The sequence below is a fragment of the Pagrus major genome, chromosome 24, assembly GCF_040436345.1.
Source record: "Pagrus major chromosome 24, Pma_NU_1.0".
Taxonomy (NCBI): Eukaryota; Metazoa; Chordata; class Actinopteri; order Spariformes; family Sparidae; genus Pagrus; species Pagrus major.
Window position 1 is genome coordinate 14373909 of NC_133238.1, and position 13238 is coordinate 14387146.

Sequence of the window (13238 nt, forward strand, 5' to 3'; positions counted from 1 at the left end):
CTGTCCCGTCTTGTCCCGTCCTGTCTTGTCTTCGTCTCCCAGCCTCACATTAAAGAGGCAGTCATGATTTTTGGAGTATTTTTAAAATGAAGATGTAAAACAAGATGGCCACAAGATGTCGCCATATCACTGCACTGACACTCCTTCTGGTCCTTATAAGGGGAAGGAGGCGGGTCAGACTGCCAGGTGAAAGTTCACACTGTGTGAGTGTGTGTGAGTGTGTGTGTGAGTGTGTGTCTGACAGCAGCAGCTGCTGCAGCACAAACACTCAGCAGACCTGAGCAGAAAACATGTGGAGCTGCTGAACTGGGTCAGACTGTGTTCGTCCTCTCAGCCTGCAGGACCTCAGACAGCCGTCATGTCTCCGCTGCAGCTGTCCGTCTACTGGCGCCTCTCTCTCGTCTTCTTCTTCACCTCTTTCCTCTTCTTTCTCGACATTTTCACGGCCGCCATCGTCGCGGCTACTTGTCACCTCGGCAACATCACCGGTGCCGGCGCTCGGCACGGAACGTTGGAGAGCAACCAATCACAGCCCGGGCAGGATGAAGCCGATTGGACGACGGAGAGCGGGAACGGAGACGTGAGTGGTGATCACCATGTTTAATATATTTCAATTTGAGTTCAGCGACGTTTTTCTGTAAAATACTTTTAAACCTGAACGTTTTCCTGCCGGAACAAGTGAACAGGAGCTTTAGAGACACCTTTTTGTTCCAGAGGTAGCCTAGCATTTGAGCTAGCTTAGCACAAAGATTGGAAGCAGGGGGAACAGCTAATGTTAGCCTAGCTCCACCACGAGATGAAAACGCTTTAACTGATTAACCTGTTGTTTGTTTTATCGCTAACGAGCCAGTCACCAATTCATCCTGCAGTTAAACTGAGCTGCTCCTCCGTCTTTGTGCAGTTCAGCTCTTTTCACACTTTAAATATTTAATTGTTGTTCGTTCATAAAAATACATTTGATGACATCATGTCGGGAAAGAGGAAATATGTAAGAAAGAAATGAAGTAAAATGATCAACAGAAGGTAAATAAATGACATCATGGTCAACAACCATGTTTCTGTCCCTCGACTTTACAGAAAAGAAACACATCTGAAAAACACTCCATATTATATTTTATGATAAAACAACAGGTTATTTGAACATTTACTGTTCTCGAGTCGTCAATTTGTTGAGATTTGTTTTTCATCACTTATTTAACTTCAAGTCGTGTTTAGAAGGAAAGTGTTGTTTTCAAATATGTGACAGAAATGACATCAAAATATCAAAAACAAATCAATATTTAAAAATATATCATGAGAGTAATCGTCAGCTGTTACCGTGTGACATCACTTTACTTCCTGAAGCTTTATGAAGAAAGCAGCTGGTTGGTCAGAATATAAATGGATTGAATGTGTGAGTGGTTTGATGCCCTGTGGCAGCCATTTTATTTACCTTATTTATACCTAACACCGGTAAAATAAAGATAAGAAGTCATGAAGCTTTTAAAGTTTAAATGTTAGAAACGGAAGTCCATTTTCTTTTTACTGAGATTTATATTGAGCAATTGAAAATATACAGAAAATACAATACCTCGTGGAGGAAATGCAACTTAGATGAGGATACAGTCAAATAAAATAAATGAGTCGTCCTGGTCCCCGAGCTCCCGGCCCGAACCGCTAGCTGCACAGCTAACGGTGCTAACTCGACACCACTGAGCCCGGTTCTGCTCCAGGTTTCTGCCTGTCAGGCGCTGTCACCAGGTGCTGCTCATGTTGGGTCTGAATAATGAATCAAGCAGTTTGGTTCAGACCTGCTCAGTGTGGAAAGTGTCATGAGACGACTTTAGTTGTGAACTGGTGCGATACAAATAAAGAATGATTGATTACTGCTCATTAATTTAGTTGATACTGTGCTGGTATTAACCCGGTAGGAGTTTGGTCCCTCGGCTTTCAGCCTCTTTGAGCCTTTAGGTCTCAGATTTAGCCTCTTGGGAGCAACAGGCTTCAGGTGCAGCGAGCAGGTGTTTGGATGATGGATGTCCGGGCCATGACGACAGTCTGATCCTGAATCACTAAACATCTCAGTTACAGCTACTCAAAGTGAAATCATTGTTGGGTCCTGAGTTTGCATTTGGACCAGCAGGGGCCCAACAGTTTGTCTTCAGTAACATATTTGTGTGTGTGTGTCAGTCAGTGTGTGGTTGGACAGACTTGTTGTCCTACGGTCAGACTCTCTACATGGTCGGCTTGCTGCTGGGCTCTCTGGTTGGAGGAGCCATCTCTGACCGGTACGAACACACACATCACACACACCGTTCTGTGACGCCAGCTGCTTCTACTCCATTACTTCTGTCTGTGCAGGTACGGGAAGCGTCCGGTGCTGCTGGTGTGTGTGTGCTTGCACGCTGTGTGCGGCCTCGTGCCTGCCGTCCTTCCTCAGCCGCACCTCTTCCTCGCCATTCGCTGCCTGACGGGCGTCTGCTGCTGCTGCATCAACATCTGCTCCTTCAGTCTGGGTAACTCTCTCCCCTTCCTCCTCCTTTAATTACCAGCAGTCTGGCCTCAGTGTTTGTGGTTGACTGGCTGACCGGTGAGTCTGATTGGACCACGGTGGGACACACACACACACACACACACACACACACACAGCTGATGAAGAGCACGTGGACCAGGCTGAGTGCTAATGAAGCGAGTCAGCTTCCAGCAGCTTCCTGACCTCTGACCTGAGCTCTGATTGGAGGAGATGTTTGAAATACTCTTTGGGTGCAGCAGGTTCATTACAGCCTAAAATACCTGAGGAAGATTTCAGACTTGCACCAGCAGTGGAGTTAAACTTGTGAAGTTTGTCCTGACGGTGGTTGATTAAAATCAACAGAGATCTCACAGGTTGACTTGTTGTTAATATATCAGAGCTTTAATTGATTTCACTTCATCAGAATATTTCTCTGCAATGTGTCCTGGAAGTTGGTCACATTTGAGCAGCCAGGAGCTTCTTTGTTCGCCCTGGGACCTACAACAGCCAACGAGAGAGTCGGCAATGTACAGTTTATATCAGTTTTGTAAGCCTGTATGGTCGAAGTCTTCATATTTAAGTTCAACATCAGGGAAGCACCAAGCATCGATGACGTAAACACCAAGTCCACGTCTCCTCATCCCGCTGTAGCTCTGCACTCTGTCAGCTTTGCAACAGCTTGATCTGAGATGTTATGGTGGAGACGGGTCTGTGTAAAGACATGGTGAAGACAGGTCTCTGTAAAGATGTGATGGAGACAGGTCTCTATAAAGACATGGTGAAGACAGGTCTCTGTAAAGATGTGGTGAAGACAGGTCTCTGTAAAGACGTGGTGGAGACAGGTCTCTGTAAAGATGTTGTGGAGACAGGTCTCTGTAAAGATGTTGTGGAGACAGGTCTCTGTAAAGACGTGGTGGAGAAAGGGCTCTGTAAAGACGTGGTGGAGAAAGGGCTCTGTAAAGACGTGGTGGAGACAGGTCTCTGTAAAGACGTGGTGTAAACGGGCCGTGATCGTCTCAAAGTCCGCAGCTCTTCATCCGAAACTCACACTTTCTTTCTTTCTTTCTTTCTTTGATTCATTCTGTCAGGTTATTCTTGTTTCAGCGTTAACGCTGAAAAAAAAAATCACAGTTAAAAACTCACATGTAGTGAAACTTGGAGGAGCTACCAGCTGCTGCATCTGCAGCGCCGCTGTTGCCATGACAGTGTATACATACAGGAGTAGCTTCTGGTTTGGTGGTTTTGTTTCCATGTGCAGAGATCTGTGAACTGACCCTTTAAGACAAACTGTGTGTGTGTTGCAGTGGTGGAGTGGACCCTCCCTGCCGCTCGCCTCTGGCCACCGGCCTTCCTGCCGTTCTGCTTCAGTCTTGGGACGATGGGCGGAGCTCCGCTGGCCTGGCTCAGCCCCACCTGGAGACAGCTGCACCTGTCGCTGGCTCTGCCTCAGCTCGTCTGTCTGCCACTCTTCCTGTAGGTGCACACACCTGTCTACCTGTCTGCTATGACTCTTTTAATGAGTTAACTCTTTTTCTGTGTCTTTGCAGGTCCATCCCAGAGTCTCCTCGCTGGTTGTTGTTAAAAAGGAGGACAGATGCTCTGGACAGTTACCGTAGGAACAGCCCTGCAGACAAACACTGTCTGGACCTGGTAAATACACTCGTATCTCCTAACAAGTACTGTGAGTATATCACAGCCTGATGGACCTTCTTCCTCTGGGCAACTGTGGATTCATCCACCGCTGAAAACAGTCCCCAACAATTCTGATAATGATGTTGAATTATTCAGCAACAAAGTTGAAATATTTTAAAATAATGAAATAAAAAATAATAGAAATCCAAAAAAGTAAACACTGTTGCCTTTCTGTCGATCGGTGATATAATTCATCAACATCAAACGTTATTGTAAAGACGTGATGGAGACAGGTCTCTGTAAAGATATGATGGAGACAGGTCTGTGTAAAGACGTGGTGGAGACAGGTCTCTGTAAAGACGTGGTGGAGACAGGTCTCTGTAAAGACGTGATGGAGACAGGTCTCTGTAAAGATGTGGTGGAGACAGGTCTGTGTAAAGACGTGGTGGAGACAGGTCTCTGTAAAGACGTGATGGAGACAGGTCTGTGTAAAGACGTGGTGGAGACAGGTCTGTGTAAAGACGTGGTGGAGACAGGTCTCTGTAAAGATGTGATGGAGACAGGTCTGTGTAAAGACGTGGTGGAGACAGGTCTCTGTAAAGACGTGATGGAGACAGGTCTGTGTAAAGACGTGGTGGAGACAGGTCTCTGTAAAGATGTGATGGAGACAGGTCTCTGTAAAGACGTGGTGGAGACAGGTCTCTGTAAAGACGTGGTGGAGACAGGTCTAATATTTTAAATATTGTAATATATTATTATATATAATTTGTGACGGACAGACAAACATGTTGCTGGTTCGAGTTTCATTCTTGGCTGGATGTCCGTTGTCTTTAATCATCTTTGTCTCTTTGTAAATGATCACGATGGAAACATCCTGACTGTCAGTGTTAGTCAATGACTGAACCCTGTGTGTGTGTGCGTGTGCGTGTGTGTGTGTAGCTGTTGGACTCGGCCTGGTCTGACTTGCAGAAAGCCACCGAGGCCCAGGAGGAGCCGCCTCCTGGAGGCCACGCCCCCAGTGACATCATGCACCTGAGACACCCGACCGTCCTGCTGCGGCTGTTCATCATGAGCTACCTGAGGTAAACACACCAACACGTCAGCGTTTCATACAAACTATAAAGAAACACAAAATAGGAGACTAGTATTATGAAGTTTATTGTTATTATTATTTTATTATTTAATTTACTTTTACTTGTACTTTTGATACTTAAGTACATTTAATATGAGATACTTGAGGCTTCTACTCGAGTACTATTCATATGAGTGACTTTCACTTTGCCAAAGTAATATTTTAACACCATATCTTTACTTTTTTCAGAAACATTGATACTCCTGCTACTACTGTTTATCAGTGATGGAATTTAACTAAATACATTTACTCAAATACTGTACAAAGTAGGTACAACTTTTGAGGTACTACTTGAGGTACTACTTTATACTTCCACTTCACAACATTTTGGAGACAAGTACTATTGTTTTTACTCCACTACATTTATTAGATTACTTTAGTTACTAGTTACTTTACAGATTACATGCTGCATCACATTTTTAAATGAATTGATTTTCTTATCAATCGGATAAAAACAGCAATTTTGATGATCAGCTGACTCACAGTATACAGTGTACATGTAAATATATGGATCAGTTACTTTACTGAAATACAGGGGAAGAATCTGCAGTTACATTTTGAACCTCAAACATATCAAATCTTTACCTTCACCACAGTCCTGACCTTCATCGCTGTACGTTCTTCTGTTTTTTCCACCATTCCGTGAAAACATTTGCCACTAATACTATAAATGATGCAATGGAAACTCTGTCTTCCCATCATGCAGTGCAGCATCGGCACTGACGTACTTCGGCATCTGTATGAACATCGGTTCGTTTGGCGTCGGCGTCTACTCCGCCCAGTTCTTCTCCGGCCTATCAGAGGCTCCCTGCCTGCTCATCCCATTGGTTCGCCTTGGACGCCGCCCACTGAGCGTGCTCGCTCTGTTCCTGAGTGGAGCGGCCTGCTTCCTGTCATTACTGCTGTCCAGATACAACGGTGAAATATCTACACTTCTCTCTGATCAACAATCAGAATTACAGCTTGTTACAGAGCGCTAGTTTACTAACAAAGTCCCTCAAAACATTAACAATAGGGTCATGATTTTAGACATTATTATAATGTTTGCATTTTAAAAACATCAACTTAAAATACTTCCTTAACATCAGTATTTAAAAAAACATGTTGTTGCTAATGTTTGTATTGATAACATGCTAAATCATTAACTAGAGGCTAAAGGTTAAGGGTTAGGGTTAAATATATAAAAAAAATATGTTATTTTGTTAAACTCTATAAAAATATGAGCAAATGTAACAAATATTAAATGTAAACTTCTGGTTAATTTTCTCACAGAATATTGTTATATCTGCATGCCAAAGTATCTAATTTTTATTACATTAGCATGCTAAAAGTTTGACTTTTAATTATTGATAAACATTTGCAAATATAACAAATATTAAACATTAACTTCAGGTAGGTGTTGTACATATTATTATATTAATATTCATATACCTAAATATTTATTTTTCATTATACTAACATGAATAAATAAATAATGATACGCCAGTGTTTGAAACATACTACAGAAAATGTAAAAAAAATTAAAAATTTTAATACTATTTTTTAGCTGAAAGAAGCATGTTTCTTAAAAATAGGTGATATTTTGAAATATGTCATCAGTGGCAGTAGATTTTAGGGACAGACAGGAATATGTCGTCTGCATAAAGGTGGATGTTTTTTTTTTAACTCATATCTTAGTCTAACGTTTTTAAACATGATTGTAATGTAATTATAGCTAATGGATGTCCTGAAGCTCTGGACTGAGCTGTCTCTGAGAAACAAAAGGATCCTATCTGACATGTTATTGATCAGTGATCAGGTAATCTTGATTCTGTGTGCAGCTGAGCCGGTGCTGGTGATGAGTCTGGCTCTTCTGGGGAAACTCTGCATCCTGGCTGCCATCTTCATCTCTATTCTGTACAGCATTGAGCTGTTCCCCACTGTGGTCAGGTACACACACACACACACACACACACACACACACACACACACACACACGTAGAGGTTTACCTGCCTATATATAATGGTAACGGTGTCATTGTAATACAGACAGCGGTGTGTGTCGTTGGTCAACTTGTGTTTCCGGCTCGGCTGTCTGGTCAACTCCCTTGTCCCCCCCAACCCGAATGGAGCAATCTCATTGGCTGCCATGGTTGTGTACAGCAGTGGACCAATCGTAGGCTGCAGCCTGTGCCTGCTGCTGCCTGAGACCAGTGGCGTCCCACTTCCTGATTCGGTGGAGGACTGTGACAGGCAGCCTCGGCCTTGCCCACCTAGCATGGGTGCCCTCTGGAGGACACGGTGAGAAAGACGCATATAAAACTTTATTTACCTCAGCTACCAGAGAGGCTTTTAATTGAAGATCATTTTTACAGTTACAGTTCCCATTTCTTTACCAGGCACCTGAATATTTCCTCATACAAACATGTTTTAAGGGTTCATTTTCAGTGATATTGTTATGACATTTGAACTTGGACCATGTAAGACGATATGATGTGGACCTGTTGTGTTTTCCAGCCTACAGGGGCAGTTACAGCTCATCTTGCAGACTGATTTTTGCATTAAAACATTCAGGCAAGAAAATTGAATAAATGTTTCAGTCTCTACAAAACAAATATACGTCTAGTATGAACTGGGTCCATCTCCAGGGTGTTTAACACTAGAAAGTTTCTACTTTCTTCTTATTTCCCCTTTTTGAAACACTTCTGTCATGACTTTCTTGTTCTTTCACTACAGCATTTTTAATATTTAGATTTTTTCAAAGGCAGATTTTAAGCAAAAATCTCTGAAACCATTCAGTTCGTATTGTGAACATTAATATTTTTATTAATGTAGATGCATCCTTGAACAATTTACAGTTTTCATTCTCTCAGAATTTCTTTCATATTCAGGAAAAATGGAAATCAAAAAATCAAATCGAATCAGGAATTCAGCAGCTCTGATGATGTTTGTTCAAAACAACAGAACAGGATCTACGATTCTTTTCCTGGGCTGTTATCATCTTCTTCACAAATGTTGCACAGATTTTCGGGCACTATATTAAAAAAATAAAGCATAAAGCAACCACAAATGGGAGATGCCATAACATAACACAGTCATAATTTACTTACTTAACATATAAAACTACAAACCCCGAGTTTATAAGAAATGTTTTTTACAAGATTGAGCTACTTTGAAACAGTCTGATCAAATTTCTAATCCTTAAAGTCTCAAAGACAAGATGTCGTCATCAGAAACATATTTTCATTCAGTCTCACAACTCCAAACGTTGCTGTTGACGTTTAACTACATTTCTCTTTATTTCAACATCAGAGTTCAACACTCGTCAACACTCTGGCTTCACAGAAAGCTGCAGGCTTCAATTCAACACTATTGTGCAACAAACACACACACATGTACACACACACAACACGTGGAGCTTCTGATGTGAGTCACGTTTTCAGTCACGTTGCAACAACCTGAACATTAAAATTCACTTTTCAAGAAGCAGAAAGTCACACATCCATAGAGAAATAAACCACATCACACAAACATTAACAGCTGCAGAGTGAATCATTCTCCCGAGTTACAGTGTGTGTGTGTGTGTGTGTGTGTGTGTGTTTTCAGGAAGTTGGTGAGCAGCCAAACCAGGAAAACGGAGATCCCCCCTGCAGAGAAAGACGACACGCACACAGGACTGATCTGAACAGTCAGTGTTTAAACTGTAACAAACAACTTTAATGTTTGTTTGTGTTTAGTTGTGATGTTAAATTAAAGACCAAAGAAGAAGAGAGTGATCAGTGTGTGAAGAGAAGAAGAGTGTTTGTTTTATTCTCGTTGTTGTTATTTTGTTGTCACTTTGTTCTGTTTTATCACTGTGAAAATAAACTTTTATTGATCAGAATTCAAGAAGTGTTCATGTGTTTTACACAACGACAACCTCCAGAGGTGAAGTACCGAAAACTGCAGTTCTTCTGACGGCCACTTGAGGCTCTAAGACTGAGTCAATCCCCATAAGAGCCCATGTTAAAATGTCCAACTTTACAGCAGGAATAAACACGTTTATCTGACACATGATCTGTGTTCTGTGTGGTTAATTGGACTGACAGACGGGAGGGGAGGGACAGACGCCGGTGTTTTGGATTAAGGAGCGACTCTGTTAGCGTTAGCTTGCAGAGTTTGATTTTAAACTTTTGGTATTAAAACATGGATTTATGATAACGAGCCGCTGAGCAGCTGAAATCCAGTGATGTGCTGTAATTCTTTATTCCTGCTGAGTGGAGGGAAACGTAGTTTACATCATGAAGTACAGAGAAGATAACGGAGAGGAACCCAGTCTCTGGTCAGTGCTGACTTCACTCAGAGTACGACTCATATATTCAGTTTTGTTGTTTTTGCCATAAATTTTGGCAGCTGTTGATTAAATGTTATTTACAATAGGTGGCTACATAAAAACATATAAAATCACGTATGTTGACTTAAATTATTCATGTTGACTTGAACACATTCAAAGGCATTTGAGAAATAGAAATACTCAAATTACCTCCAAAGTATTTGGATTGCAGGTAATAAAATCAGTTTAAAGCTTCTTCAGGCAGGTTTTCTGTGAACATTCGGACATAAATCAGTTTACGTTCATTTTGACGGCGAGTTCTCTAAACTTTACTAACACGGTTTAACAAACGGCTAGGTTTCAATTGAAACTCCATATAATGTTAGAAAGCTTAGATTACTGCGGTCCACGTAAACCATTTCAATTTAAAACCACACCAGGAAGGTACAAACAAACAAACAAACAAACAAACAAACAAACGCGTATGTTTCACCAACTCACCAGTAAAGTGTCTGAGTGTTTCAGTTCAGCTTCAAACTCCAACAAAAACTGTTTTCTCTTGCTCCAGATGTCCTCTGGATCCATTCAGTCACACATTTAGTCCAAAACACAGAATTCATCTTTAAATGGAGACAAAAAAACAACAAACTGAATTCTTTGTCGTGCTTTTACCCAAGATGGCTGCCGACCTCTGACCGTTTGATTGACAGCTCATTGGGCAGATAGGCTCTTCTATGCCCGCCCTCGAGCCCACAACAGCCAATGAGTGATGGTGTAGACTAGTGAGCCACTCTCTCTTCTTCCTCCTCTCTCCTGAGCCAATCACACACCAGCCTCCAGGTGATTGATGCATCCTGAGAGTTCAGATCCAGTAATATATAGTTTATATCAGTTTTTAAAGCCCTAAACTTGATGTAGTTTTCTGTGTTGTGCTCTTTGAATAGTCTGTTTTTCCAGCTCAGCTCTTGTTTCTGACTCTTTTATCTGCACAAAGTGAGTGTGAATAAGGAAATAAAGAGCTATAATGAGTTTAATGCTGCTGTTAGTCTCAGGCAGGTGACTGAGCTCAGAACAGGACAGATTTTACCAGGCGCCTGAATATTTCCTCAGAAAAACATGTGCTAAGTGTTTATTTTCACTGATGTTGTTATTAAATTTAAACTTGGACCATGTGCGACTGTATGATGTGGACCTGCTGTGTTTTCCGGCTAACAGGGGCGGTTACAGCTCGTCTCCAGGATTAGATCAGGACAGATTCATGACTGAAGCTTCTGACAACTTAATGTTGATAATGTTAATGTCTGTACTCGGACGGTCCAACAGTTTTACTTCGGTCTGGACTGGGAGAGACGTTCAGGATCATCCTCAAGTTTAAAAACACAAACACTGATTATTCAGCAGTAAACTCATCAGGTTGAGTTTGGTCTGATGTCGTTTTACAGAGATCTTTCAATATTGTACGAATGTTTGGACTTTCTTGGACAAAATGGACAAAAATAAGCAAATTCTTTACATGTTGTTTTATTTATGATCCATAAAAAATAATTCACCAAAACACCACATGATTATTTTAGTGAACAGAACTGACTTCCTGTTGTCGTCATTATGTATAAAATATGAACGGATACAAAAATAAATCCACACCACCCGCTGTATGGAGGCAGTAACAGATCCCAGAAGCTTTAAATATTATCTGATATGAACGTTCCCAAAAGTAACACAAGCTTTACCTCAAACTTTATTATTAATCATTAATTAATAAAGCAGGACCCCAACATGAGCGCCGTGTTTGTAACACGACCGTGACCTCCATGATTACCTGTGAATAAAGACTAAAACTAACGATAAGTGCTGAGATTTCAGACGCTCCACAGTCCCCTGAACTCACCACTGCAGATCAGATGTGCAGAAAATAATAATTCTTTATTTTAATTGTTAAAAAACTTTTCATTATGTGTGATTGTTTGTTTTTACCTCTACACAGCCCAACTAAAGCTTCAATCACGACTCATGTACTCACATTATATTCCTACAACAAGAAAAACCTTTCAACCCTTTTTTACTCACAAGCTACGGAAGCCCAAAGTCGCCAAAGTTGCTACTTATAATTGTTTTTTTTACAACTTCTAACTTTTTTTTTCTTCTAACTTTTCTTTCTTTGGGTTTGATTTCAATCGATACATGTTTCGGTCTAAACAACAATTCAGGAAACACTGACGATAATTCAAGAACCGAAAACCATCAAATGTTGTTTTGCTTTATAAAATGATGCTCAGACTAGTTGTGAGTCAATGTTTCACATCATCGCAGCTCCAAACTGCCTCCTGTAGAAACTGTTGTTTGGCTGCAGTTCGTCCTTCAGGCCACCGGGGGCAGCAGTCAGAACGAGACGAAGTTGGCGGGGAAGATCCCGACCCGCCCGTCGGCCAGTTCTCCCTCCCACCAGTCGTACTGGGAGTCGGTCTTGGTGATGACGGTGATGCGGTCGCCGGGGACGAAGCTCAGGTCGCCGGGCTGCTGACCCGCGTACGGGTGGGTTGCCGTGACGACCAGCTGCCCGCTGGCTCCGCCCACTGGTGGTGCGCCACCTAGAGGAAAAGTAAAAAAGTAGATTTACTTAATTTAAAGAAATAATTCAATACTTTGACAATTTTTTATTTATTATTTTCTGATTGATTCAATTAAAAACACTTTTACTTAAAATTATGTTCATGATTAATTGAATTGTACCTCTACAAGCGTTGCTAGCTTAGCTTAGCATAAAGACTGGAAAGAGGTGGCTACTACTAGCTTAGCTCATCCACAGGTATAAAACTCAACACTAATCACATCAGAACTCGTCTCACGACACTTTCCACACTGAGCAGCTCGAAACCAAACTGCTTCATTCATTTACTGACAGAGACCCAACATTTCCCTCGTGAGCAGCACCTGGTGACAGTGGAGAGACAAAACTGAAACCTCGAGCAGAACCGGGCTCGGTGTCGGGCTGAGAGTCTATGATATCTTTTTTTTAATAACTTCTAAGAAGATACCTGAAAAGAAAAATGAGTGGAACCAAAGAGGAACCGCTGAGTCGTGAGCACTTTCTGAATCATTAGTAACTTTACTCACACTGAGCATCGGTCGCTCCGGGGACGTGTTCATTCGAGTTTCATCACTTATTAGTTAAACATGTGTTGTTTTTTCCATTAAAAGGCGACAAAACTACACAAATGTGAAGAGATTGTTTAAGTTAATGAATCAACAGTCGTTGGTCGTTACCGGAGTGTGGAGAGCTTCTGGAGGAGAACTGACCTGGAAACACAGGAACAAGATTTACACACTAAAAGTCTTCAGCTCGACTCTGATGAACAAAAGATTCAACTGAGGAGATAAAAACTGATTAACTGATAATTATTAGTTTGAGCTCGAACACACTGACGACAACGTGAACGTCCAAACTGTGAAATAAAGAAGTGTTGTTCTGAGGCCGATGAAGCAGCTGCAGGTTCAAGCTGTGGCCACTAGAGGGAGCCACACACACACACACACACACACACACACACACACACACATACAGACACAGACAGACTCTCTCACACACACACACACACACACACACACACACACACACAGACAGACACACACACACACACACACAGACACAATCACACACACACACACAGACACAATCACACACACACACACAC

General features: G+C 41.7%; 2 protein-coding genes across 4 annotated transcripts in view; one reads left to right on the forward strand and one right to left on the reverse strand.

Annotated features, from left to right (window-relative positions):
- The first annotated feature begins 213 nt into the window (after window positions 1–213).
- Window positions 214–9287, forward strand: LOC141020421 (solute carrier family 22 member 13). 3 transcript variants are annotated; one of them, XM_073495473.1, is made up of 10 exons: window positions 214–580; window positions 2170–2267; window positions 2341–2495; window positions 3796–3964; window positions 4039–4141; window positions 5063–5205; window positions 5962–6173; window positions 7076–7184; window positions 7284–7535; window positions 8841–9287. In XM_073495473.1, exons 1-10 carry the CDS (start codon window positions 359–361, stop codon window positions 8917–8919), a joined length of 1542 nt encoding a protein of 513 aa, XP_073351574.1. In that variant the 5' UTR covers window positions 214–358; the 3' UTR covers window positions 8920–9287. The 3 variants fall into 3 exon arrangements, with proteins under 3 accessions (XP_073351574.1, XP_073351576.1, XP_073351575.1); XM_073495474.1 differs by having other exon boundaries at window positions 493–580; window positions 2174–2267; XM_073495475.1 differs by lacking the exon at window positions 2170–2267 and having other exon boundaries at window positions 458–580.
- Window positions 9288–11057: 1770 nt separating this feature from the next.
- The window catches only part of sh3yl1 (SH3 and SYLF domain containing 1), a 12154-nt gene continuing 9973 nt past the window's right edge, over window positions 11058–13238 (reverse strand). The window contains 1 exon segment of the mRNA XM_073495413.1: window positions 11058–12134. Coding sequence (XP_073351514.1) covers window positions 11926–12134 — 209 coding nt within the window. The 3' untranslated portion in view covers window positions 11058–11925.

Coding starts and splice junctions, on each gene's coding strand:
- LOC141020421 (XM_073495473.1), top strand. CDS start 359: ATGTCTCCGCTGCAGCTGTCCGTCTACTGGCGCCTCTCTCTCGTCTTC. Junction 3,965..4,038: donor GTCTGTCTGCCACTCTTCCT/GTAGGTGCACAC, acceptor GTGTCTTTGCAG/GTCCATCCCAGAGTCTCCTC. Junction 7,536..8,840: donor GGTGCCCTCTGGAGGACACG/GTGAGAAAGACG, acceptor GTGTGTTTTCAG/GAAGTTGGTGAGCAGCCAAA.